At 43.1% G+C, this 25,036-nt stretch overlaps 3 protein-coding genes across 4 annotated transcripts in view; 1 reads left to right on the top strand and 2 right to left on the bottom strand.

Annotated features, from left to right (window-relative positions):
• Nucleotides 1-2,341, bottom strand: part of LOC131888934 (replication protein A 70 kDa DNA-binding subunit-like) — a 2,712-nt gene extending 371 nt beyond the window's left edge. Inside the window, exons 1-6 of the mRNA XM_059237890.1 lie at nucleotides 2,140-2,341; nucleotides 1,349-2,044; nucleotides 831-1,274; nucleotides 447-737; nucleotides 155-376; nucleotides 27-68 (exon numbers count right to left, since the gene is read on the bottom strand). Of these exons, the coding sequence (XP_059093873.1) occupies nucleotides 27-68; nucleotides 155-376; nucleotides 447-737; nucleotides 831-1,274; nucleotides 1,349-2,044; nucleotides 2,140-2,217 (1,773 nt within the window). The 5' untranslated portion in view covers nucleotides 2,218-2,341. The remainder of the gene's footprint in view (nucleotides 1-26; nucleotides 69-154; nucleotides 377-446; nucleotides 738-830; nucleotides 1,275-1,348; nucleotides 2,045-2,139) is intronic.
• A 3,229-nt stretch (nucleotides 2,342-5,570) lies between these two features.
• LOC131887767 (structure-specific endonuclease subunit SLX4-like) lies at nucleotides 5,571-9,100 on the top strand (the record flags this gene model as incomplete). Its single annotated transcript, XM_059236452.1, is given in 2 exon segments — nucleotides 5,571-5,837; nucleotides 6,663-9,100. Coding segments are annotated over 2 exon segments (2,673 nt in total), but the record flags the coding sequence as incomplete, so codon positions are not given.
• A 41-nt stretch (nucleotides 9,101-9,141) lies between these two features.
• LOC131887768 (corticotropin-releasing factor receptor 1-like) lies at nucleotides 9,142-25,036 on the bottom strand. Of its 2 annotated transcripts, XM_059236453.1 has the most exons (10): nucleotides 24,431-25,036; nucleotides 20,079-20,192; nucleotides 19,482-19,637; nucleotides 18,918-18,994; nucleotides 17,733-17,860; nucleotides 15,399-15,540; nucleotides 14,013-14,169; nucleotides 13,182-13,363; nucleotides 9,932-10,159; nucleotides 9,142-9,675 (listed from the first exon to the last, which is right to left on the bottom strand). In XM_059236453.1, exons 2-10 carry the CDS (start codon nucleotides 20,167-20,169, stop codon nucleotides 9,274-9,276), a joined length of 1,563 nt encoding a protein of 520 aa, XP_059092436.1. In that variant the 5' UTR covers nucleotides 20,170-20,192; nucleotides 24,431-25,036; the 3' UTR covers nucleotides 9,142-9,273. The 2 variants fall into 2 exon arrangements, with proteins under 2 accessions (XP_059092436.1, XP_059092437.1); XM_059236454.1 differs by lacking the exon at nucleotides 24,431-25,036 and having other exon boundaries at nucleotides 20,079-20,369.

Raw genomic sequence — 25,036 nt, 5'->3', positions numbered from 1 at the left:
TTTTGCTCGTCATTGTAATGCTCGGCCTTGCAGCTCAATCGAAGATCGTAGTGCTTGAAGGTGGCAGCCTAAAACACAAACAGAAGACAGATGTTAAAGTAACATCTATGCAGCTTTTGATTGTCGATCTGTTGTCTACAATAAATGTACTTACTTGAAACACTTTGTTGTAGCCGTCTTGGTCTTGATCATAGAGGGCGCCTAATTCCTCAGCCGTTTTATTCAGGATGGTCTCGGCTTGCTCTTGGAAACACGTCACCCAAGTGTTGTCGGTACTATCCGCAATACTGAAACTGAGCACAATGCGCCACGTGAATCCGTCCAACTGGGAGTTGCACTTCTCGCAACGATATTGGTCATTTCCTTGGTCAACCACCTACAATTCCAAAAGACATTAGATTAATGCAATCGGTTTGCGATCATTATAAGACAATCCTCAAAAATACCTTTTTGTTGCAGGCCTTGCCGTCATTCACACGATTACAAGCTTTGTATAGAGCCCGGTCTTTTTGTAACATAACAATGTAGGCAGATGTGGAGTAGAACTCTGGTTTGCCTTCTGAGCTCATTCCTAAATTTTCGATCTTGACCTCACCCAAGGTCTTTAGGTTGCTCCCAATGGATCCATCGGCACCTCCACGGGCACCCAATTGAGTGAGGCTCTGAGTTTGGGCGCTCTGACCTTCGGATTCGAACCAACCCTTGAGCGAGTGGGCTTGAGGCATATCGGGGTTAATCTAAATAGGTGAAAGAAACCCAGATTCGTGAGAAGGCAAGTGGAAGTTTTACCTTTTAGTCTGAATAATGCAGGGATGCGGGTATTTTTGTACCTGAATAACGGAGGAGGATAAAGCCGAAAGCGAGACGCCATTGTAATCCGACACTTTGCAATTCTTGACCACCACCACAGGATTGTTGGCCCCATCGAAAGTTTCGGCAGTTTGGCCCCAAAGGGTCAGATTGACCTCATTGCATGAGTTGTCAACCAGACGGATATCCCGCTTGGTGAACTCCTTCTGGGTTCTCTGTGAGGTCAAGGTGGTGGCATCCAAAGCTTCCTTGCAAATGCCCATTACGTCCACGACGGAATCCTTGCTAGCGGCGGCCAGATCTTTGATTTTGACGAAATTGAACGTAATTGTGGGAATATTAGAAGCATCTTCATTGCACGGGATGACCTCAGTGGAATCGCGAAATGTCATCTCATATTCGTTATTCAACGTCGAGTACTGCTTGTTGGCGGCTTTCAAGGAGCACGAAGTAACGTAGTACAGCTATGGGGAAACAGAAAAAAGGATTCAAATTGATTTTGTCCCCTATAACTTTAACCCGAAACGTTCAGTCTCACCTTGCCCACTTCCACAACGTTGTAGTACTTATCGCACTGTTCCTTAAAGGCCGTGGCCCGAATCTCGCCCGATTCATCCAACAAATCCATGGAGAACAGATGACCTTCGCCTCGGGAGTTGTTCCATCGTCGAATGTCCGACTTGTGAGTAACTCGGGCTTTGATGGTCCACTTGTTTTGGTAAGGCGTGAGCGAAGCAATCGGATGAACCGACACTTGTGATGGGTCAAAGCTACCCGCTCCTGACGAGCTATACACGGGTCGGGGGTCCAAAATGGAAGATTTGGGCGCGCTCTGATTCCCATTGGGCGTGGTCAAAGGAGACCGTTTAGCCATGGGCGGACCTACATCTGACTCCGCCGCTCTTTTGACCGAAGCCGGCTTCTTGGCATTGGTCGAATTGACCGTGCCATCCGGATTCAATGTGGTGGGCTCGCCAATGGTGCTTGAGACTTGACCAGGCTGGGTGAGCACGTCCACGTCGTATAGGATAATGACTTTCCGATTGTCGGACTTGTTGCAAACGTAGTTGTTGGCTCGGATCAGACAGAAATTGACCAAGGATCCGTTGATGATCTTGTCGTTCATTTGAGTGGCCAACATACTGAACGAATTCGAGTACTGGCCATCTGACACGAACACGCGATACCGATCCGAACTTGAGTTCTGGTTGGCCAACTTTTTCAAGCCCAAAACCTGAAGAAAACAAGAATCCATGAGATCATTTCTAGGTATTCATTCCAGTCACATTCAGTCGCAAATTTTCGTCTCTCATCAGACATCAATGTTACCTGGAGAATGGGTTTGTCCACATTGTCGCCTTGGCAGATCTTGAGCAGGGCTCCTTCGCTCAGGGATGGGACACTCATGCTTGATTTGGGCAGGGGATCAATTGGGATGGAACGCGGGATTGAAGGGATTTGATAGGCTGGAACACGATTTCTGAATTCTGATGTCCGAAAAGTGAATGCCAGTGACAAGAGTTGCCAACTTGAGCCCAAACGTACCATAACAAATTATGGTCGATTCCAATTTGACGTCTTCTGAGAGTTCGGTTGACGTTTTTCACGATTGCGTCGGGATCATCGACATAAAAAAGGGCACTTTTTTTGTAGAAAATGAGTTTGGAAGAACATTTTGGTTGAGGTTTTGTTTAGATGGTGCATAGATTGAAAGAGAATGGCTGGAAAAAGTAAGCCTTGAGGGATTCAAGTAGCATCACTGAACATTGGTTGTCGAATGAGCGGCAAATGTTGATATTCCCGCCAAGCTCGCCGAAACAAGGAATCTAAGTAAGATAAGAAACCCGCTTCATTGATCAAGATGTCATAAAAAAGGGACATTTTTGAAAATATTTTCATATTTTACATTTTTTAAAACAAATCAACAAATATTAGTTGGGGTTTTTGGCATTCATTGTTTGTCAATGTGTGTTTTTTTTAAACTTTAGAAGTTCCTGGTTTCTTTGCAAGCATAAATGTAAATAATGGGATAAGAGTGACCGAAACGGTGCATTGCCCAATCTCATTTAAGGTACATCATTCTTGTATACAACAATATATAGGCTGCGTATTTCTGATATGGGATTGATCTGCTTACGATATCAGAAACCACAGGAATACTGCCAAGTTTCAATCCAGTTCGATTCATATATCAGATCATATTTAGTAGTAATTTCATATCTAAAAGATAAAATATAATCAAACAGTCCAAGACGGATTTGTTTTCTGCCATGGTTGATCAATACGCTACAGATAAAATTGCAAAATATCGAGCCACATTTGTGGGGAGAGGGAACCTAGCCAACCTGGTGGTATGGTGCTTGGCCCCTTTCACCGACTACAAATGCTAGTCGTCACCCTAATACACAACAGCAATCTATGAAATGACAGAAAAGTTATGGACGTTACGCAGTATGAAAATCCACTCAACAGTTGCTGCATCAAAAGCTGTCATTTGGAGAGACCATGAAGTAAAATCAGGGTTGCCAAAATATTGTTCATTGTTGCTGCCACTTGAAAACACATTGTGTGAGAAAAAGTAAATGGATGAAAGAAAAAAAATACGAATAATTGGGAAGAACGAAAGAAAGAGAAAAGAGAAAAAAACCCCCAGCCACCAAGCAGCAATATACCAAGCATTGCATATGGGTACAGGGACAGTTCAAGGTAGACACATAAAGCTCTAGGCACAGAGAACTGACAGTTCAGACAGCAATAGAGGAAAGGGCATTGAATAGTGAAATTAGTCCCATTCTGCTCTCTTAGTACTAACCAACTTCTTGAAGGACAAGACACTTAGAATCATTCCCAGGGGAAGCAAGTTCCACCAATCCACAGTCCACACAAAGAAGGAATTTGAACACATGATCCCACTTTGCCAAATAGTTAAACCAATTACGCTGTCCTATGAAGTGTTTATTAATGTTGGAAGAGTTGTGAGATTTCTAGCTTTTTGACAGACTCACACCAGTCCAAACTGACCAAAGTCAATACTTCTGCTAAGTCCAAAATTGTGACGCAATCTCTAACAAGTGGCTCATTTCAAAATGCCTCCAAAGGACGTGCTTAATCATACAATTTTTTCAACCTCAATATCCTGGGGGAATTCCTTAGTGGAAAAATCATCTAAAGGGAAATCTGCATGTCTGTAAATCTAAGGGATGGTATTGTGGAGAGGACCTAGGTATTCCAGTTAAGTAGAAATTCCATGAAAATTGATCATATCAATCATATTCAATGCATGACCATAGATAGCCCTCTAAGGCTTGTACCTGGGATTTGGTCCTGAACTGATGCTGCACCTTTGGGTCTGGTTCACAGCAACTCCAGTTGGATGAAATATGGCTGTCAACACAGGACTAGCCAAAGTTTTAGGCAATGTGATCATTATATCCAAAAACAAGAATGATTTATTGGATAATAATAAAAAGGGGAGATGGATGTAGTGCAATTGGTTAACGTGCGACCAAGCATTGCTCGGGTTCATGGGTTTGATCCCATGACCACTGAATCCTTTAGCAATGTAATCTTTTAATATGAGGCTGAAACTTTTTACATCAATGTGTCCTTCAAAACCCTGTGAAGGTTTTGCAGCTCCTCAGATTTTTTGAATGTCTTCATTTTAATTAGGAATAATCCATTTCTGTAGGAAAAAACATGTAGCAACTCAAGGACAAGTCTGGCATTCTAAATGATTTGCTAATTGTTTTGGCAAAGTTGGATCATACTTTGGGTTCTGAAGTGGCAGCAACAATGAACAATACTTTGGCATCCCTGATTTTACTTCATGGTCTCTCCAAATGACAGCTTTTGATGCAGCAACTGTTGAGTGGATTTTCATACTGCGTAACGTCCATACAGAAAAGTAGACATGGCCTGCCTTTTCTTCCTCATCATAGCTTGACATGACCTGAACTGGCTAGTCCGGAATGCAGGTCTGACTGACTGACCGACTGCCAACCTTAGAGTGACAAAAGTGTGAACTGTTCGGATCTTGATGCTCGAGGTGAGCCCGCCCGCCCTTTGATTGCTCCTTGTGCGTGTGAGCATGCCGTTTCCAAGGGAACTCCCGCTTAAGCCCGCACGGGTGACGCACAACAAACTGCCCCTCTTGGTGACGGGTGGGATTGTGGCCTCGTCCGCGATCTTCTATTGGATCCTGGTCAAGACCAATTGTTCACTCTTAGCGCCCAAATTCCAGAGCGAATGGGATCAAATCTACGCCAAACTCCACCCCGATGATCCTCGGCGAATCTTGCACGAAGTCCGAAAAGAACGGAACAAGCCCCATCATGGCCATTTCCTCATGAACGTGGATAGAATCACGCGTGAAAGCAAAATCAAGGACCTCAAACCCGCTATTTATGTGTTAGCTGATCAGGGCAGCAGTAAAACGCCCCCTAAACCCGAGTAATGGGGTCCTTGTAGTAAAGGCACTGAATTTACTTTGTTTTAGTTAGTAATACAGCCCGGACTTAGAAATGCGGGTCCAATCAAGGCAAATGAATTAGTGATCTAACGATATCGATATGACATCGGTAGGGACAAAAGGTGGAAAATTGTCGCGGAAGCGTGTGCGTGTACCGGAATTGAATGCGAGTGCCGAAGAATTCCTCGAAACGAATCCACCCACTCAGAAACGCGTCAGTGTCGAGAAGGGCGAGAATCTGGATGTGGGCGTACCATTGGATGAAAAGGTTAGCGTGAGTGGGCGAACGGGGTTGCCGGACTGTCCACTCTGTGGCAAGGCGTTTAAATCTCAGAAACAGCATGGGCCGAGGAGTGCTCATATCAAGTCGTGTGGCATCAAATTGGGCTTGGATGCCGAGAAGCTCTTGCAATTACGACGCTTGGAAGAGCGACAGGCTCAAGAGCGCCAAGCTTTGGGCTTGCCCGTTGTGTCGGCCGGGCCCCGGACCAATCACTCGGAAAGTGGGGTGCGGCGAGCAATCAAAGCCTCCACACACCCGAGTGTTTCTTCTATGAACGTGAGTAAGGTCATCATATGGGGTTAAGAAAGATTTCAAATCAACTCTGAGGGCGTTTTAACCCCGAGATTGACTTGGTAGACAATGATAAAAAGAGATGTTTTAGTTTTTGAAAAAAAAAGAAAAGATTCAATTTTTCTCAAGAGCATTCTTTTGTTCGTTATCAGATTGGTTTTTTGGATGAGGAGTTTTGTAAGGGGCGAAATATCGAAGCTCTGTCCTCCTTCATACGTGGAAGAAAACTGCGCCAAGCACTACGTCATGTCTCCTGCCTAAATTGGTTTACTAGAAAAAATTGGGCCTAGCCTATAAATAAACTGAAAGTTCTTATATGTTAAACAATTATCTCCCTATGCTACCCTCGGCATTAAGAAGAAAGTACTTTAAATTATTCATTTAGCCATTTCCAATCGAAGAGGGAAACATATGGCGACCGGCACGTTGCTTTTGCTTTTTCATCCGATGGATTATGTCAGGAATGTCAAACCATTTTCACTCGTTCTTTCTGTGACATTTAAGGATTTAAAATCCTCCTCGTGACATAAAATCGTTGTTAGCATAACACCTTCATCTAAAATTAACTTCCGTTGGATTATTGTTCTGCTGACGTGTTGATGAACACGTGAAAAGAATTGTCAAAAACCTCAAGTATATTCGCTGGGTTTTCGTAAATCTAATAGAAGGAGAATTTCGTTTATGTTATTATGGCAGGTTCTTCTTTTTGATAACATAAACAAGTCATTGGAAGAAGTTTAAAGTAGTTTTGTTTGTGTTTTATTTTCTTTCCTTTTCATGTGGTCTTGTACAAAAAACATTTTATTGCAGATACCTTCGGATCCTCATTTGGAGATGGCTTTGGCCTTGTCCGCATCTCTCGCTCATGAAGAGATGTCGAAATGTGACGAAGAGGAAAGGCAATTGCAATTGTTGGGAGTATCCGACCACAAGCTGCAAAAAATGGAACCGCCCCCTCAAGTTCTTATTTCTGCTCCATGCCCTAATATCCTTCCCGCCCCCTCACGCCTAGGTAGTAAAGCTCATAAGAAGCCCAAGAAAGCCAAGTCCTGTTTGGAAGTCCGCCTACCCGAGGACCGTCTGCAACAAATATCCGAACAAATTGCGATGATTCTGGCCGGCGAATCCTCCGCAGAAACGAGGCTCGTACCAGGCACTCTCTTCGCCTGGAAGAGCTTCACGTTTTCCGATATCGAAAACGAGAAATTACTCGATTGGACCGCGAAACGTGATCAAAGATGGAACAGGGCAGCCATGCAAGATGCCCAGTTTTACAATGGTATTTTGGGATCCTTTCAAGTGGAGAACTTGTCTCTTGGCAAAGAAAAAATGATCACGTCATCAACCCCCGTCAAGTTGGAGTCAACCAATGAGATGAAACCCACCTCGCCTGTGATTCGAGTGAAAGCCATCACCAACGAACACTTTCAAGCTCTGAGCAATGACTTGGCCTCGCTTTTGAAGTGCAACTCCCAGAGTGATGTTACCATTATCTGTCAAAATGACGCGGAAGTCAAATGCCATTCTCTCATTCTTTTCTTACGCTGTCCTCTCCTTCGAGAATATGTCGTGACCGAAGAAGCCAATGGTCGATCGCAAAGAGTTCTCGCTTGGCCTGATGTGTCTGAAGAAGCCACGAAACTGTTCCTATCCTACTTGTATTCGGCCAACTTGCCCCGTGATATTGACCGACAGACTGTGTTAAATCAATTGCGAACTCTGGCCAAGAAGTACAGAGTGAAGTTGCTCCATGGTTTTCTTGGTGATCTTAATGTTGATCACATGATGAGCGAACGAGAAGAAGAGGAAATTGAAAAAATCGACATTTGCCGAGGAAAAACGGATGGCCTCGAAGGTCCCAATTGTGGTGGTGTGTTGGGCGAGCATGAGGAAAGTTTCAACATCTATGGAAATGAAGCCTCACAAGAGCATTTGGTCAAAGTTGTCAGTGGCAACAGTCTCACCACCCCAGATCTGCGGGTTCAGTTCAAGACGGAAGATTCAAAGGCGCTGTCAAGAGCGTTGGTAAATGTCAGCAATTTAAGCACTGGCGGGTTCATTGAACCAAACGGTGGTTCGCCGGTGAAGTTAGACCAATCCTTGGGTACTGCGTATGCCTCGGATGAGGACCTTTTTGCAAGTGATAAGGAAGAGAGCGAAGAAGATGTCCAGAACCAACCAAGATCATTATCACCCGCATCTTCAGATATTGGAAATAGTCTTGTCAAGAAGCCTGACTCCACGCATGAGCTCACAATGTCCTCTCCTTTCAAGATCGTCAGTCCCACTCCAACTTGTGAGAAAGTACACACTGGCGAGTCTGGCGATAATGATGATGGGAAAGATGTTTGGGCTGATTTCGAAGTAGATGGCGGAGAAATATCGGTGGAAGCAACACCAGAAGAGGAATGGATCGAACGCCAAGATATGCCAGATCCAAAGGTCGCCTCTACCCCTCATTCATGTACACCGAGTCCACTTTCAGAAAGACGCGAAAGCTTGACCGAGAGCTGCACCCCTCCGAAGAAGCTGACCTCAAAGTCACCAGAGAACTTTGGACGGATCACGCCAATGCTTGATTATGATCGAATGCTCTCCCCCGCCTTAAGGCGGGAATTATACAAGTTCGGATTGAAAGCCATTCCTCGGCGCAAAGCTGTTCAGATTCTCACTCATATCTACGAGGAAACTCATCCACTAGTCGAAGACGTACGAAGCGTTGACGACACCGAAGGCGGCGACGGAGAGAAAGAGATAGAACCAATCGGGGAAGGATCTGCTTCTCAAGAAAGCATCGAAAGCTCCAAATCTGATCTGCCTGAAGAGTCCATATTCTTATCCTTGGAAGAAAGAGACGGTCCCGGCCAATCGCAAGTTTTGGCTCCCGATGAGGACATCGATAAGATTGTCTTGAACTATATCAAGGCCAATGACGAACTGCATAAGCAGGTTCTTTTGTTCGAGCCGATTTGGCTGGAAAGCTTCTTGGAAGACCTGAAGCGCTCAAGACCCGAATTGAAACGACTGAAACTCAATCAACTCACGGATATTTTTGACGTCCAATGCATTACGTTTCGCACGGCAGCTCGAGCCAAACGAAAACAGAAGAAATCCCCTAAGAAAACCAAATCCAAGGCAAACAGAGACGTCTCTCATATCAAGAAGACGAAGAAAAGCGCTCACAATATCGGGAACGGACAACAGTCCACTCAGTAGCACGAATAAAAGATAATTCTTCCACCCACAAACCTTTTTCGATGATTAGCCTCTCAACTGTCTCTTGCTAGTACTTAAAACACATCCATGTATTTGAACATTGACATGAACTGCGTGAAGGTCAACTCAACTAGTACATTGTACATTGATTCTTTGTAGTCAGGTAACAAATGTATTGAACTCTTCTAACGAAGAAATGGCCGCCCTACACGGCGGTTTTGAGAGTATCTGAGCTCATGTAGAAGCCCGGGTTAGATTTGGGGGGAATGCTATCGCCCTCCACCAAGAGAGTCATCTCCGCCTCGTTGATCGGGGTGGGACGAATGTCTGACGAGATGGTGCCTGCTCGGGACAGGAATCCCACGTGTTGGCTGCCGTTTTGGCTACTGAACTTGGGCGTGACGGCCAATGAGGAGGCTCGGGATTGGCGGGGACCCGGGGGATTCGCTCCACTTAGGGTGCCTGCCCGCTCACGGTTGTAACGACTGGAGTTGATGGTTGCACCTCGTCGAACATCGTGACGGGTGGATATCCGTCGAATGTGACGCTTGATCGTATCTTGGACTTCCGAGTTGCAGAAGCAGTACAATATTGCCAGGAAAATACCCTGCAAGAGCAAGATGAATGCCGATGAGGGGCTCGTTGGCGCATTCATACCTTCAAACTTATCATCTTATACAGTATGACGACGCGGTGCCACAACTCTAGCTTTTCCTAAACTTCTGAGCATAACAATGGTGGTTTTGCCAATTTCTGTTACACATTCCGAAATTAATCTGAACCTTTGAACCTGTATCAGAGGAAGGCAGCTCCTTAAAAGAATTCCAGCTCTAATGAAGAGCATTTGGAAAGTTAACACATACCTGAGAAGACTGTAGAATGGAATTGAAAAACATGTAAAGCTTCTCGTACAGAGCACTCTTCGGGTTGAAAAAGAAAACGAGATTGGTGATGCCAAGGAGTGGGAAGAGAATGACCGTTGCGCGCACGGCCTTCTTTATGTGAGCCGTTTCCGTTTGACTGGCGTTCATCTGATGTTGAACTTTGGTGATGACAATGCGGACAATATTGATGAGAAATAACAGGTTGATCTGGAAGTGACAAGTCGGACACACTGAAAAAATCCCCCTATAAATAATGGAAGCTTTAGTAATTCCACCTAGAGCGCTCTAGTTTTCCTGGAGGGCCCCTTTTTCAATGGGGTCTGTAGGCGTGACCATGACTATAATTTAATCCATAGCTGCATGAAAGTGCTCGCAGTTGTTCAGTGATTCAATTATCAGACATTGCAGTGCGAGTTAAGCGAAACCCATCCGTCAATGAAAGACATCTTATTCCATATATAAAACGAGAGAAGACAAGGGAAGTGAGATAAAAGCGAGATTTAGGCCACCACAAGGCCTCTCTATTCGACCAATCTATTGCTTCTTGATCAAGACCGTCGCCCCTAGTGAGATCTGCCACACTCGGCGAGCAGAAGGACGAGAAGTCGCTTTATCACTGTGTCCATGGCACAAATCCAATAATGTGCTCTCACGACTACTCGTATTACTACTCCTACCCCATTGCAAACTGCGGATCTAACAAACATGGGCACCAACTGACATATAACTTCTGGCCTGACAAGTATCGTCATTTTTTTATTTGCAGACCAAATTAGCTCTGTTGGCTGGCTGCTTCTGTAAGGTGCTAACCTTCTGATTGTGTGCGCAAAAAAGGTTAAGAACTTTCCATCAAATGCGCCTTCCTCCGGTTTTTTTTCAGGTGGTGGGTGTTTGTTTTGCCTTCTTCTTAATCCTCTTTCTACCTTTAACTGGTTATGGCAAATTGAGTCGATCCAAGCCATTAAATCGTCGTGTCTTATTCATGAATCTCTTGCCGTTAAAAGCAGGTTAACTTCCATCTAACTTGTCAGGGATAAGAGGTAAACTTTCCCCAACAAAGCAACGAATCTATCCTTGATGCACAGTGGGCACTGCATTTTCCGTTCCCTGATATGGTAAGCGAGCGTTGAGCCTTAACAAGGCTATTCTTATTCAATCTGATAAGCCTTGTTGGGAGTCTGGCCAAGAATAGCCTGGCTGACGACTGTTATCTGGATGTAATGGCCAATGTTCACGTACACAGTCCATGAACACATATCAACATACTTTATTATCAAATGCGATCCAACCACAGTCATACGTACATAATCTCATCCACTAAGTAAGTCTTCGCCGTGAAAATATTATGAGAGCGGATCATTGTTTGTTACAGTACTATACATGATATGCTTGGGAGTTGAGGCAGCCTCAAAACGGGGTTGGGCCCCACTTTTTTGGGTGGACCTTCTCGATCCATCAGCATTTATGATTGGTATGTATATCGCTTATTCCTGTATCATTCATTAGGATGAACCAGAAATCAGCCAAGCGTTAAAGATCGGTGGCCTTCCACCGGCTAGAGCTCAGCCTTTGATGCGGCAACGAACGCTCCTTTTGGAATCGCTCGCCTTCTTATTAATGAAAGAAGCCCAATATCCTTTTGCTGAATATCCAGTTAAAGTACTGGAAATGAACGCGTTGAAACAAAAGCCCCTAAATTATTGGGAACAAGCTCTGCTCATCAAGAGATCGTTACAGTTTTTCGCAAGTGGAGCCATGACGGTCTAGGTATTGCGAGCCAATTTCTTGTAATTGGCCAGGAGTCTCTCTACTTGAATGTACGAGTAACTGGTGATAAAAGGGCGAAATGTTCTTCTTTCAATCTTGTATTTGGCTCCCCAGCCACTGCACGGGACAATTCTAAATCTGTGCCGAGACCCTCATTTAATGGCGAATCCAGTGGCGGCTCAAGGCGAATGGAACGCACAGGATTTTTTTTATTTAATAGCACGCCCAATGTATTGGGCAATCTCAAGTACGTAAGCTTCTAACAAAAGCTGTGAGAGCAGTAGAGTGGCGGTGCAAAAGAAATGCCGGCAATTCATCCAGGCATAAAGGCCCCTTTGCTGCAGAAGTAATTCTTATCTTTAGACTTTTATTGAGCACCTAATGCATGTCCCTTTTTTCTTGGACAATAAATAGAACATGCGTCTCCTTGACAGTTTAGTTATTCAAAAGGGGCAAACCTTACCGACGGTCCTTAAAAAGTTATTTCACGCAGAAATGTGCCCAAATTGGATGAGCACAATATCGAGAGCGATGAAGGCAGTCGCAATTATGAAGGAAATTGGTTAAACATATTTTTCTCCGTCAATATTATCTGTTAGAGTGCAAGTAAAGGAGAACAAGTCCGTGAAGTTAGGTCCTGAGCGTCACACTGTACTTAATACCAAAAGTTTTCCGTCACGCACATTGACTGGCTATTTTAAGAACGAACCAGTGCCATACAGACATTCACCGACGACACGGAATCCAGTAAGCAGCATTCCTGGGGAGCCATAACTGAATAGATTATCATCAAATGCTTTAACAAGGATTCTGTGTAACGATGCAAATATCGCAGATTCTTGGAATCAAATACAAACCTATCTCCTTGACAACATCAATATTTTCGGCAATAATAGCCATTCGATGAGTAATTGATTTTGCAAAATTTTTAGGTGGGAGTTCGATTCATCAACATATTTCATAATGACGCCCAGCTTCTTGTTGGAAATGATGGGGTTTGCAATTCTTCTTGAGCAAACAACTCCTACTTCGGTGCGTTTTGATCGGTTCAGGCAACAAAATTCTAACCCCCACTTCATTTGATCAACGTATGTCTATGCCATGATTCCCTACAATCCACACATTTAGAGGGTTTAAGATCGGGACAATGAGCAATGTTTCCCGATAGCAAACTAGAATTCTTTTCAGTTATAGGCAAAGGCCACATCAAATAAGTGATCCGCGTAGCTCAAACCTTACCCACATTTCAGATGAGACATTTCAATCCAAGGTTTACCAAAAACAGTACTCATTGTGTTAAGGCCAGTACGCTCCGCCTTCTACGTTGATATACATGCTTGTTTTTCAAGTCCCACATTGGATTCCATTCCCATAAAAACCCAACGATAGGTATGAGCTCATACGTAGTGGGTCAGAGAGTAGTTGATGGAGCTATGGGCGGATACCTTCGTCAACTACTTACTGCGAGGGCCACCATCATCGGTACGGAGAGAATGGCTATGTAGGGTTGCTCCGTGTAGCCTTCCCAGCAGGTGTGATTGCTTTTGCATGCGGTCTCCTCGTCCACTGGATCGCAATGGCTCTCCGGCTTTTGGGTCACGATCATGGTCACCGTCCACGACAGAGTACACGCCAAAGGAAGAACTAAACCGAAAGAGGAAAATGAAAGGAGACTTCAAGAGGGGAAATAATTCGCAAAAGATGCAATTTCAAGGAACTTTTCAAGTCGACTTGTCGCAGCCTTGACAAGAGCTTCTCACACACTTTTTCTCCCAAGAAGTATTTCGACACCGACATTTCTGAGCACAAAAAAGGACTGCAGGAGGAAGCTATGTGAGTTTAAGTACCTACTTAGAAACTTTTCATAATGTTCTTAGGAATCATGAAAAAGACTGTCCAAAGTAGTAAGGTGTGCTAAGTGAGCGTGCAGTTGGCGACCGACGACCAACCCCTTTCAAAGCGTGTGGCAATAAATAATACAAGCCAGGACTTTGATATCGAAGGTCCTATCGCTTGACTCTTGAACGTGAGTGAATCAATTAATGATCCTTCTTGAAGACTTGTCTGTTCTAATTGGAGCCTGTTGCTCGGAAGATTCTCATCGTGTGGCAAGCTTCCGAGAGGGAAATAACGTAATGAGCAAACGTCGGACTTTTCTCTGAAGACAGATGTTCTGTGGCGAATGCCGTCAAGACGCGATGAACAAGACATGAGATAAAGGTGTCATCCATTTCCATAAGAGTCAGTTGTAGTAGGATATTTGGCTAACAAACAAAAATTGTGGTACACTCACACCAACCGATGAAGTAGTAGAACTTGAACGGAGCGGGGGAGTCAAAAATGTTCGTAACAACTCGCGAATGAAGGTAGGCGCCTTCAATGAACATCCAGAAAATGGGCGAAATCTGTCCATACATCAAGACAACCAACACTAATTTGCAAAGGTAACCCTGGAAAGGAAAAGAGAAAATGAAAAATACAACATCAATGGACAGAACAAGCCAATATATTGATTGATGATGCAGATGCAGATCTGAAATACATTGTCTACTTACTCAGAAAGATTGGTAATGGAAATAATTGTACATTTTAAGTTAGAGTTTGGACCATTGAAATATGGAGGGAAACACTAAGGTTGTGGAATCATTTCTGATTCCAGTGAAATTATTGGATAACTGTCCTACGTGGCTCTCACTAAGATTTTTGATTTACAGCTCAATCACAGGACCGGAGCAAAAGTTATATCCTCTCAAATAGTAGAGCATAGCACGGCAGATAATGAATAAGTTTGCCAATTCATTTCTCAATACCCTGTTATGTACAAGGCCATAACGTTTGAAGAGTCGTTTGGTTGAGCTGAAACTTGAAATCGCTTACTTGGGAGCACAAGGAATTGTTCACGAACAACAAGACAACCTTGCTCGATTGAGGTAAAAAGAAAACAATTTTCGTCCCTACCCTGCTCGCCTATATTCCCGAGGTCCTTGGTTAAGGCTAAAAGACGGTCTTAGTATCCGTGTTCGATATAGCGGTATTAGCAGAAAGTGCTGAATGTAAGATTGTCATCTGTGATTTTAAAAGGCTAAAATGCATCCACTTTTGACTAGATTAACCTTTTGTTATTGATAAGTCTGCGAAAGTACGAATAAACGGTTATTCCCTCCCCCCATCCCCAATAAATTATGCGCGCACAGTGAAGGTAGTGAGTGGGTCTTCAAGGGAGAAACACATTTTACTCAAAATGGGTCTGAATGGCGCCCTTCTGAAGATGAAGTGTTTCACCGTTTTACCCACAAGAGTCTCGGAGAGAGCTCGAACTAGTTTACTTCGAGGAGCGTTTGGGCATGAAATATGAGTCGGTTTTTCATACATTAATGAGATCTTGACGACACGAGGGCCCTTCTCTCCCAAGCGTATAACGCCCCTATTCTTTTTTCCCTTTTGGGGGCTTCCCATTATCGGGCCTTCCAATCTGTTCTCCCGAATTTTGATCTAGAATAAAATTTTAAGGGCATTTGCAACTTTTCTGTTGTAGTCACATCTTTTAATAGCCAATTCCAGTTCAAAGATACGCCCCTTGTGGAGCCACGAACTCAGGCGTTAGAGTTTGCTTGCTTCTACAAGAAGACGCTGTCACTGTTTTGTGCGTCAATGGAAATGTGCGGGCAGCACTACTTACCCGTCCAATCACGTGATACCAAATGTATGGATCCTCATTGCCGTAGATGTATGGCTCATAATAGACCAAACTGACCACGTATCGGATCACCAGAGAAAGCATGAAGTTCTTGTGGACCTGCAATCTATCACACTTCAAGGATCTGAAAATAGCCGAGAGCACGGTGTCCGCATATCACATCGAACAAGAAAGACGCAGTTGCAACAATTATCGGTAAAGTGGCGTGCACTTGGACCATTTGAGCCTCGAAATATCTTTCGACCATGAATCTCTCAAGAGGAGTAATCAGATCCGAAAGCTTTGGGATCGGCAAAAAGGTGTTCCGAGACACGCCCTGATCAATGCTGCATGTTCCGACGTGGTCACCTCCCACTATCGTGAGACACATTCAATCTCGTTGGGGAGGACAGGGGAGGGGGGGGCTTTCTCGTCAAAAATTAACATGACAGAGGTCTAGTCTAGTTTTACTTGAAACCAACAAGAATCTTGCTCCAGATTAGGCTTTGTCCCTGCATCATGATTGAAAATGTTTGCAGAAGCAAAACGAACTATTTTCTGTTTATTTCGCATATGCTTTGGCAATGGGATTTTCTTTGCAAAACAAGAGACGGTGATCAATCACCAAACAATTTGGCCTTCCTAAGACTTGGATGGATGTTCACCCAAGGTCCATGGATCTCTTTTTTCCTTCGCCCTCTTCATCTTCATGTTCTTGTAGTTAACCAGCAGCATTTTCAGCTCTCATCTCCTCAATGGCTTGCTTCAACTTGAAGTTCTCGCCCAACATTCTGTCGATTTGACTCTGATGTTCGTCCCTACGTTTCTCCAAAAACTCTCTGTCCTCTTCCATCTGGTTGGGTGTTCCCAAGGCCAGTTCATCTTTCAGGGATCTTAATTCCTCTTCCACGGCCTCCAGCTCCGTGCCCAATTGTTCCAATCGGGTATTCTTCAGCGGGCACTCCAGGTCCGTCGTCTCTTGCGACAGATCGCGTCCTTCGAGATCCAGATACGAGAAATGGATTTGATCGGCCAAAATCTGCTTCGATTCCTTCTCAGCCTGCTTCTTGGCCAGCCAAAGGTCTCGTTCCGTTTGCTTGAGCGTGAGCTGCATGTGGTCTTGCATGGCCTCGATCTCGTGGTTCTCGGAGGCCACTCGCAAACTGTGCTGCTCCTTCATTTGTCTGGCATCTTGCGCTGACTTGGATAAACGCATTTTCTCCTCCAGCTCTTGATCCAGTCGAAGCAAATCTTGATCTCCCAATTGACATTGCCTTTCCAAGTCTTGAGCGAGATCGGATAGAGCGCGAACGTGTATGCGGTTCGCTTCTAGACCCTTTTTCACGGCCAAATACACACTGGGGCCGTTGGAATCCATATCCGGAGTTGAGGCCACTCGCAAACTGTGCTGCTCCTTCATTTGTCTGGCATCTTGCGCTGACTTGGATAAACGCATTTTCTCCTCCAGCTCTTGATCCAGTCGAAGCAAATCTTGATCTCCCAATTGACATTGCCTTTCCAAGTCTTGAGCGAGATCGGATAGAGCGCGAACGTGGATGCGGTTCGCTTCTAGACCCTTTTTCACGGCCAAATACACACTGGGGCCGTTGGAATCCATATCCGGAGTTGAGGTGAAAGGACGCACTTTGATAAGAATTATTAATCAGCCTTCTAATTTTGGCGACGGAAGGTTGATACATCCAATTCAGTTATTACGAGTTAGTACTTGGAAGATCGCAACAAGTTTTAGCAAACTGGTGTTTTGATTCAGATTGCATTTCAGTGTTTCCAAGAAAATCAATTTAAGAAGAATACGATGAGAGGCTCATATCGATTCAATGATGTCCTTATTTGTAATTTGCAACTAATGCAAGACTTTTGTCGGTTTATTTCTTAAAGTTTAAGGTAAGACAAGTAAATAAAGGTGGTGAACTGATAGGTGTGATATTTTTGGGACCAATTACACAGCAAAAGTAAAGAAGCTCAGAGGGGTTTTAACTCCCAGCAAATACATTCTTTATTATTCCCGGTTCAAATTTATTACATATACGTATACACCTTTTTCAAATACATTTGCAACATGCTCAAAATGAACTAATGAATCCGTAGCTTGAGCTCCGAATAGAAGAGATTTCCTCCATACACTTTCACATCTCCATAGGCAAACTACAATAATTCATTGACTAAACAATCTTCCAAAGCATAACATAATATGTTTGCCTAAATCTCCCTCCACAAGATGCCCAAAATCAGGGCGCCGCACTACAATCTACCCAGGTTTTCCTTAAATTCACACAGGGAAGTAGTGCTCGTGTCGTGTTCAATTATTTCACTTACTTGAAGAACGAGAATATTCCTAAAGCCACCAATAACACTATCGTGGAGATTAGGCACAGTGCAAAGGTAATGGCGGAGATGGCATGACGAACCCGACGTCGAGTTTCCTCCTCGGATAAGATCTCATTCTGGAATGAGGAGTTGCACTTACAAGGTTGTGGAACGTACCTAGTTGTACCTTTTCCAACAAAGAAAGACCATCTTTCTACCGTTTATCTTGGCCTTTTAGAACATTCCAGTCTTGGTGTGGCTTGGTAATGTAATATTGACTTCAAAGGTATTCGAGTCTCGAGATGCAAAAGTTTTCTTACTTAATAAATATTAAACACGCTAAATCTTAGAATGTGTGTACGCAGTATATTAATTACAAACGAAAAGACGAACTCTTTCCTAGCACCTTTCAACAGATCATCGTCGCCTTTCTTTCACAGATTCTCGTTTAATGAAGCGAAACCTATGACCATTAGCTCTGCCACCTAATATGTCGTTGTGTTCTAGTGCAAGGATAGCAAGGGTGCAGGTGACCTTAGTCATTTTGGGTAAATGCCAGCAACTTTTGGCCGTCTTCTGGGAAAAGATGATCCGGGTTGGTAATACCGCTTCATAGGCAAATGTTAAGTTCTATCTTGCTCAAATTGCTTTGATCCACGATGGTTCATCAAAACACCTTCAGAGTTATGTCAATTTCTAACAATGTATACTACGTCTAACGGCACTGGGAAAGAAAAGGCCATGGCTATTTTTTCAAATTGTCTCCTTGAACAATCATCAGGAAAATGAGGGTATCTATGTCAATATAGTCACGCTCATCGGACTTGTGACAAGCTTAACACCTCAAGACAGGACTTGGCTGGCTCTGCAGACTTATTGTGTGGACGAGTCCTTAAGCTCAAGCTTAGCCAATCAACGTGTCAATGAGGTTGAATTTCCCATGCGTATCGGGTTCTTTGTTCGGGTTTAGAAGCATCCTTCTCGGGTTGGTGCTCTGTTTTCTTCACGATTGTGCTGAGACCGCTCTGAATAAATGAATGAATGAAGAAAAACATGCCACCTTCTTCTGTCACTGCTACTGCTGAACCATAACTTTGTTCTCAAAAATCGACTCCTTGGCTAGAGATCTTAATCATTTAGTACAGGAGTACGTACATGAGTACAGAGTTTAGCCAGGAACGACGATCAACTCACCAGGAATGTCATGCATTCTTCATAATTAGTTTTTTCAGCCCAAATCCCGGACGAATTGCAATAGAGGTAAGCAAAGCCTGAAAGATGAATGAATGGGTTTGACGTTCCTTCACATTCTTCCCTTTGAGAAATGACTAATGAGGATCCGAAGACGATGTTGTCTTACAAAAGGACCCTAACGATGTTTTCTCCTACCCATGAGATCCTCTCAAGCAAAAGAGCTGACGTGGACCAAATTGGATCGAATTTTTAATTATCTGGTAGTGAAAAAATGACTTTCCTCTTATACATTTGGCTATATCGAAGGAAATACTGTAGTTCAATATCAAGAATTCCCTGACAAAGAAGGCAGGAGGAATAATATTTGCACAATATGGAAATCAGATTGAAAGTGATTCTGTCTTCATCCCTACTTCGACATCAAAGGGTTTTGTCCATCCAATTTATTCTTTGTGCGTGCGAGATGCCAGTTGTGGTCTGTCCACGCCTTCAAATAATGGGCCTACCTAGCGTTGAGCGATCGAATGTCAAAAAGGTTGGATATTAGCAATGGTGGTTCCATACCTGGAATATCTTCCGTGTGAATGGTGGGTCGGGATGAGAGTACGATCTCGACAAAAGATCGGGAAGCGTTGCAAGGAATTCCAAGAGTGGCATTTGACTTGCCCAAAGGCCAACACAAGAGATGGTCCCAATGGCGAGGGCAATAACTTTGATGACCTGAATGAAAACAAAAAAAAAGATGCCTCACTTGATAAAGAATTGACGACCGAGAGCTCGACAGAGCGTGCGATCCTATGAGACCGACATATTGCCCTTTTGTAGTAATATCTGGCTCCATCCATTGTCTAGCCCACGACGTGAGATGCTCCAAATTGACGGAACAAGCCCAATGGCGTGTCCCATGTCCCATATGAAGAAGATTCATTTGCATTTTATTCGTCTCCTTTGATGTGATGCAAACAGGATAGAGGCAATTTTCTTTTCTCGCTTCTGTTCCCTTCCTCATTTATGTACCTAGTCCAACGTCAAGCCAGGTCGTGGCTGTGTTAGCACTTCCTTTATGCTCTTGATGCTCTTAGCATCCAAATGTCCAAACCGCAATAGTGTTCCATAGATTGATTAGACCTCTTATATGTCTAGCTATGTATGCTCTCTTACCGATTAGTATGTTTTCCTCCTCAAGATTCAGAGTGTGCGATTCCAGACAATCGCGTTCGTTGGGACTTGGTGATTGAGTGAAGAACGTCATGGCAGCACGATCAAGGATTCGATCTGAAGAAAAAAAAAAATGTTTCCTATGATTCACATCATTCTATCACGGTATGTAGTATTTGTTTCAAATTTTGAGGCTCATGACAAATTTACTTCAGTCGTTTTGTTTTCTTTTTTGTCACATTTATCATACAAGCACCAGAAATTGAATCAAGGGTTGAAAAAAGATACGTGGATGGCGAGAAGGACGCAAGGCAGGCTAGTTTCGCAACTAAATGTACCAAACCCCAAAAATATATAGTTGTAAGAATCAAGAATCGAACAAAATGTAAAAAGTATAGGCTTTGATAATCATCACAAAAGCATCAAAATTTTGTCGGGTTTTGCAATTCTTACGGGCTTATCGCTATTTTGAATGGAATCCCCACCAGTTCAAGATGAAAAACTAGTGATTCTTGTCTCATTTTATATTCTATACTCATATAATATCTGATGTTCAAATTAGGTTGTGGATCTTGCTAGCTTTGAAGTATCTGAAGGGTTGATCTGGTATTTTAGTCCAAAAACTTGTCCAAGTGTGACTCAAAAGATGTACTAGAACATATTTATGACTAGAACAATGCCTACGCGCAACCAATTGAACAATGATGGAAGCCAAAGTGAAGATGGAAGGACTTCCTTTTCAAGGGCTTGAAGGTGCTCGAAAAAGGCATGCTAAGCTTCTATGGTAGCAATTCGAAAAGTTCGAAAAGTCAAATTGACCCTGAAACCCGGGATGGGACAAAAGTTTGTGGATACCAGTGAAGACTTACAGTATCAGACATCCCCTAAGTACGTTCTTTGATTACTTCACAATCTCAACCTATATAGTCCCTCCCAATATGAAAGCTCTCTCATTCTTTTCCTCCAATGGTTTTAGTGAAACACCTTTGGACCTATTCAAGCTTTTACAAATCTGCTGAACTAATTGAAGCCTAACTGGGCGATGCATATCCAAGGACTGGCTGGACAATCGATTTGCACAGAGTTAGCATCGTGATACTATTATGTTGCAGGGCCATCCTTATATCCTTCATGGACGAAACTTGCTGACTACCTTTATCTCCATTATCTACGAGTGAAGTGTTTAATCGCGTCGACCCAAAGGGCACGGAATGAAATTTCATGCCGTTCAATACCACAGTACTTTAAACAATTCAAGAGGAGAACTTATGTGGGACCTCTACCGCACTAATGGTATCATGACTTTTTTACCATAAACTTATTTTGCATCACTAGCATAGGAAGAGATACAGACATTATTGATGAGCTTCCAAATTGGAGCAATACAGATAATGAAACGGAAATGCCTGTGGAACACTCGATTTAACAGTTACAAGGGGCTTCCTCGACGTTAAGAAATTTCATATGTGGATCGAGAACCTTGCCTTGAATGCTTACCTCGTACAACTTGTTAACTAAAAGGCCATGATCTACCTTGTCCAGGGTCTGGGTAAAGTCAAGATAGAGACTACACCAACTAACTTGTCACTCTATAGCCCCTCAATGACCCTCTAATTGCGCTAAAATTCGCTCGAAAGCCGTGCCGACGAGGAGGAATGACAGAAATGACATGAGGCAACTTCAGGCAGGATGAAAACTTGCCCTGATCCAAGATGCAACGCATCAAGTACAGTACAACAGTACAAGTACAAAAACAGGAGCATAAACTTATGAACATCTCATTAGACAGTGATTTGTCACACCATCAGACCCCAGAGAACTCGAAAACCTTAAGTTCCTGATGGCCTCAAAAGCTTGATCTCCAAGCTTATTCGCCATGACCACGGTTCAGCATTGGCCTCAAAGGACCCTACAGAGTGCTCCATGTTCCTCTTAGAGTTTGCATATAAGAAGAAGACCTTGAAATTCAACCAATCCCTTGAATATTCGACCAGTTTTCAAGTCTAATACATTCGTAATGAGTAATATTTTGACCATGGTAAACTTCAAAAAGAAGTATTCAATAAGCTAATACTTTTCTGCAAAAATGATCTAGCCTAACAATATGAACAATTTTAAGCTCTCACATGGAACGTGTTACAATTTAGTAAGATGACTTTAGATATATTTTGATCCAATATTCACCATAAGTAAATTTCAATGGAAGCAATTCCCCACCCCCAATCCTTGTAATTCCTGCAATAACATAACCGATTGGTAACCTTAAAGGGAATTGAGAAATGGCTAACATGGTTTGACCATACTCTAAATCGAAATGCAATTATTTGATCTCTAGATTCAGTCTCTGTCAATTGTGAATTGCACATTAGAGAAAGTGCAAAAATCAAGGGAAATGGATGGTCACAGATTGAGGTGCTGACAAGGGAAAATTACGTGTCGTACCTCATGCCAAATTGGCCACTCTCTTGAATTCTTCTCACAACGTTGCTATCTTTGACCATTGAACAAACAATTTCCTATTCAACCAATACCATACATACATCATAGTTCATCATATTTAGGTAATGTTCAGCATTTAGTAACATGAAATAGTTCACATCAAGAGCAATCCCCTTTGGAGTTAGTGCTTGCTTTGAAGTGAGAAGTAAGAAATTCAAAAATGCCATGCCTGATTTCTACTACTTCAAAATATACATTGGGAAGCAAACGCGAGGCTTAAGGCTTATTACAAATAATATAAGCTAGATAGATATAATTTGATTCAAGAATTCTAACAGTTGTCAACAAAATTTATCAATCTTCAAATCTTATGAGATTGCTTCAACGCAAAGAGATTCATCCCTCAAGACCAGGTTTCCACATCGGTATATTGGAATTTAGTTTCACTTTCTTCCATAGTGCGAAGTATTTTGCCCCGCAATATCAGGAATTCAGTATCTCGAGGTATTGTGTCACCCTAAATATATAAATAAGCATGCATGATATTCATCTATATCCCAAATACATATGATGACATGTATATGGCGTCGACCAAACGAACCAGCATTTCGAGACGTTTTCCTCCGAGCACTGGTGACAAGATTCATCAATTCAATCTTTATAAGTTCAGGAAAAAAACAAGACAGGTAAAAGTGAGTTTTTTTTAGAGTTTAGAGTGGCTAGTCTTGAAGCCTTTTGAAAAGTCTCAAAAATATGGGGAGCCAAAAGTTCCATACAATATAGCCAATCGAATCACGAAGCTGTTCCCATAATGAAATAGGCAGGCAGTAAAGGTACGCGCCTCGTACACACTCGAGGCTCCATTCGAAAACACTTTGGTACTTCCACAATATTTGAATCGATATTCCAAATTTGTCGGCAAACACTCCAGCCGCAAGGGAGGCAGGCAGGCACGTGGAGGCGTGCCCTCAGTGGCACTAAAATTCCTTCATTCTTTCATTTCAAAAAGAATGTTACGAGCGAAAGGCTAAGTTGTACTCGCTTTTGACTTTTCAACCGCAAACAATTTGTTGTGCTTCTGGAGGAATTTGAGCAACCATGAAAGCTACGAATTCACCTTAAGTTATTCATCAATCTTGAGCTTTGCCTTTGAAACATCATGCCACGTATTTTTGATGGAAGATGTGGTGAATATGAATGAGGCCATCAATGATCAAGACGATACATTGTGTTATTTCGAACGTTTCAAGCACGCCTTTTTCTATTTGAATCAAAACGAATATAAAAGAAACCAATGTCTAGAGTTGTGCTCCGGTTTCGGTGGGTCTTTGTTTTGAGTAATTCTTGCAAGAAAGCAATAAAAGCTCAAGTGTAACGTCAGCTTGGAATCATTATCAAGCCCGACCAGAAAGCCGTTGCTGTCTGTAAATGGGTTTAATACGCAGTGAAGGTCAATCATAATGTGAGGATTTAGTCGCTACAGGAATCGAATACAACGAAAAAAAGAATAAATGGTAAAGCTTGCCTGGCCTTTATCACGCCTCTTTCAGTGCTTCGAAGACTGGGAAATCGTCAGTTCTTCAGCACAGGAAAAAAGCTAACAAAGTAAAAGCTCATTTCCAATAATTGTATCCATATCAAGAAACTTCTGGAGGATTTGGTTGGGTTGATGCGAAGCTTGAAAGTGTCCCTCCAAGAGTTAGTTTTGTTTAGGACCTCCTGCTCGTGGTCTTAAGTTGAGGCTCCCTTCTGAGCTTTCGATAAGTTCCCAAACTAGAACCTCCAGACCATTATGGGAGGAAAAGGTCTTTAAGAAATAATGCCTCAAAGGCTTAGTGCCAAACAAAAGACGCGTTTATGGTGGCTGCATGCAAGTTAGACAGAGTTCTTTATTAGATATGGTAAACCACACTTACCATAAACAGCGGATCAGTCTGGCCTCATCCAAGGCCTGAACCACGACATGACATGGCGTATGTACGTATACTGGTCAATACAAGAACACTTTTCAACTGAAGCACTAATCTCTTTTGAGGGTCTACTTATCACGATTGGTATTCGCTTTTTCTAAGTACTCGTACTTCATTACTTGCGTCTGTGCCTGATCAACAAAACTGGCCTTCTGTTTTTCTTCGACCTTCTCCTCTCTCCTCCCTCCCCCCAATCCAATAAAGCAGAAAAACCAAGGGCGAACGCGCGTTTCAACATCGAATCAAGTTGGGAACGGACTTCGACGGACCTGACAAGGCGACGCCAAGGCCTGACGATCAGGCCCATGAAATGCATACTGCCAGGAAGCGCTGCATTCCCCGCTCTTTTGGTATATTTCGAAGGGAAAGAAAAGCGCCTGGGAACAATATTCAACTAGTAAAGGGTACATGTGTACAGCCCATGTTTAACGGACATTTGAGTTATCTTTTTGGGGAGGCCTCCGAAATGACGACAAACTGGGAATCATCGGGAACCCAAATGAAGCACGAGGAGAGGGAGGGTGAGGGTAATTGTCACAATTTCCGTTCATT

This window comes from Tigriopus californicus, chromosome 10 (genome assembly GCF_007210705.1).
Source record: "Tigriopus californicus strain San Diego chromosome 10, Tcal_SD_v2.1, whole genome shotgun sequence".
NCBI classification, from domain to species: Eukaryota; Metazoa; Arthropoda; class Copepoda; order Harpacticoida; family Harpacticidae; genus Tigriopus; species Tigriopus californicus.
Note: the sequence above shows the minus strand (reverse complement) of the source record. Positions and strands in the feature narration are given on the sequence as shown.

Excerpts from the sequence above, each read along its gene's own strand:
- LOC131887768 (XM_059236453.1), bottom strand. The coding sequence starts at position 20,169 with ATGACGTTCTTCACTCAATCACCAAGTCCCAACGAACGCGATTGTCTG. Across the intron at positions 19,638-20,078 it reads GGAGGAAAACATACTAATCG|GTCATCAAAGTTATTGCCCT; the intron begins GTAAGAGAGCAT and ends GTTTTCATTCAG. Across the intron at positions 17,861-18,917 it reads AAGAATGCATGACATTCCTG|AATGAGATCTTATCCGAGGA; the intron begins GTGAGTTGATCG and ends TCCTCATTCCAG.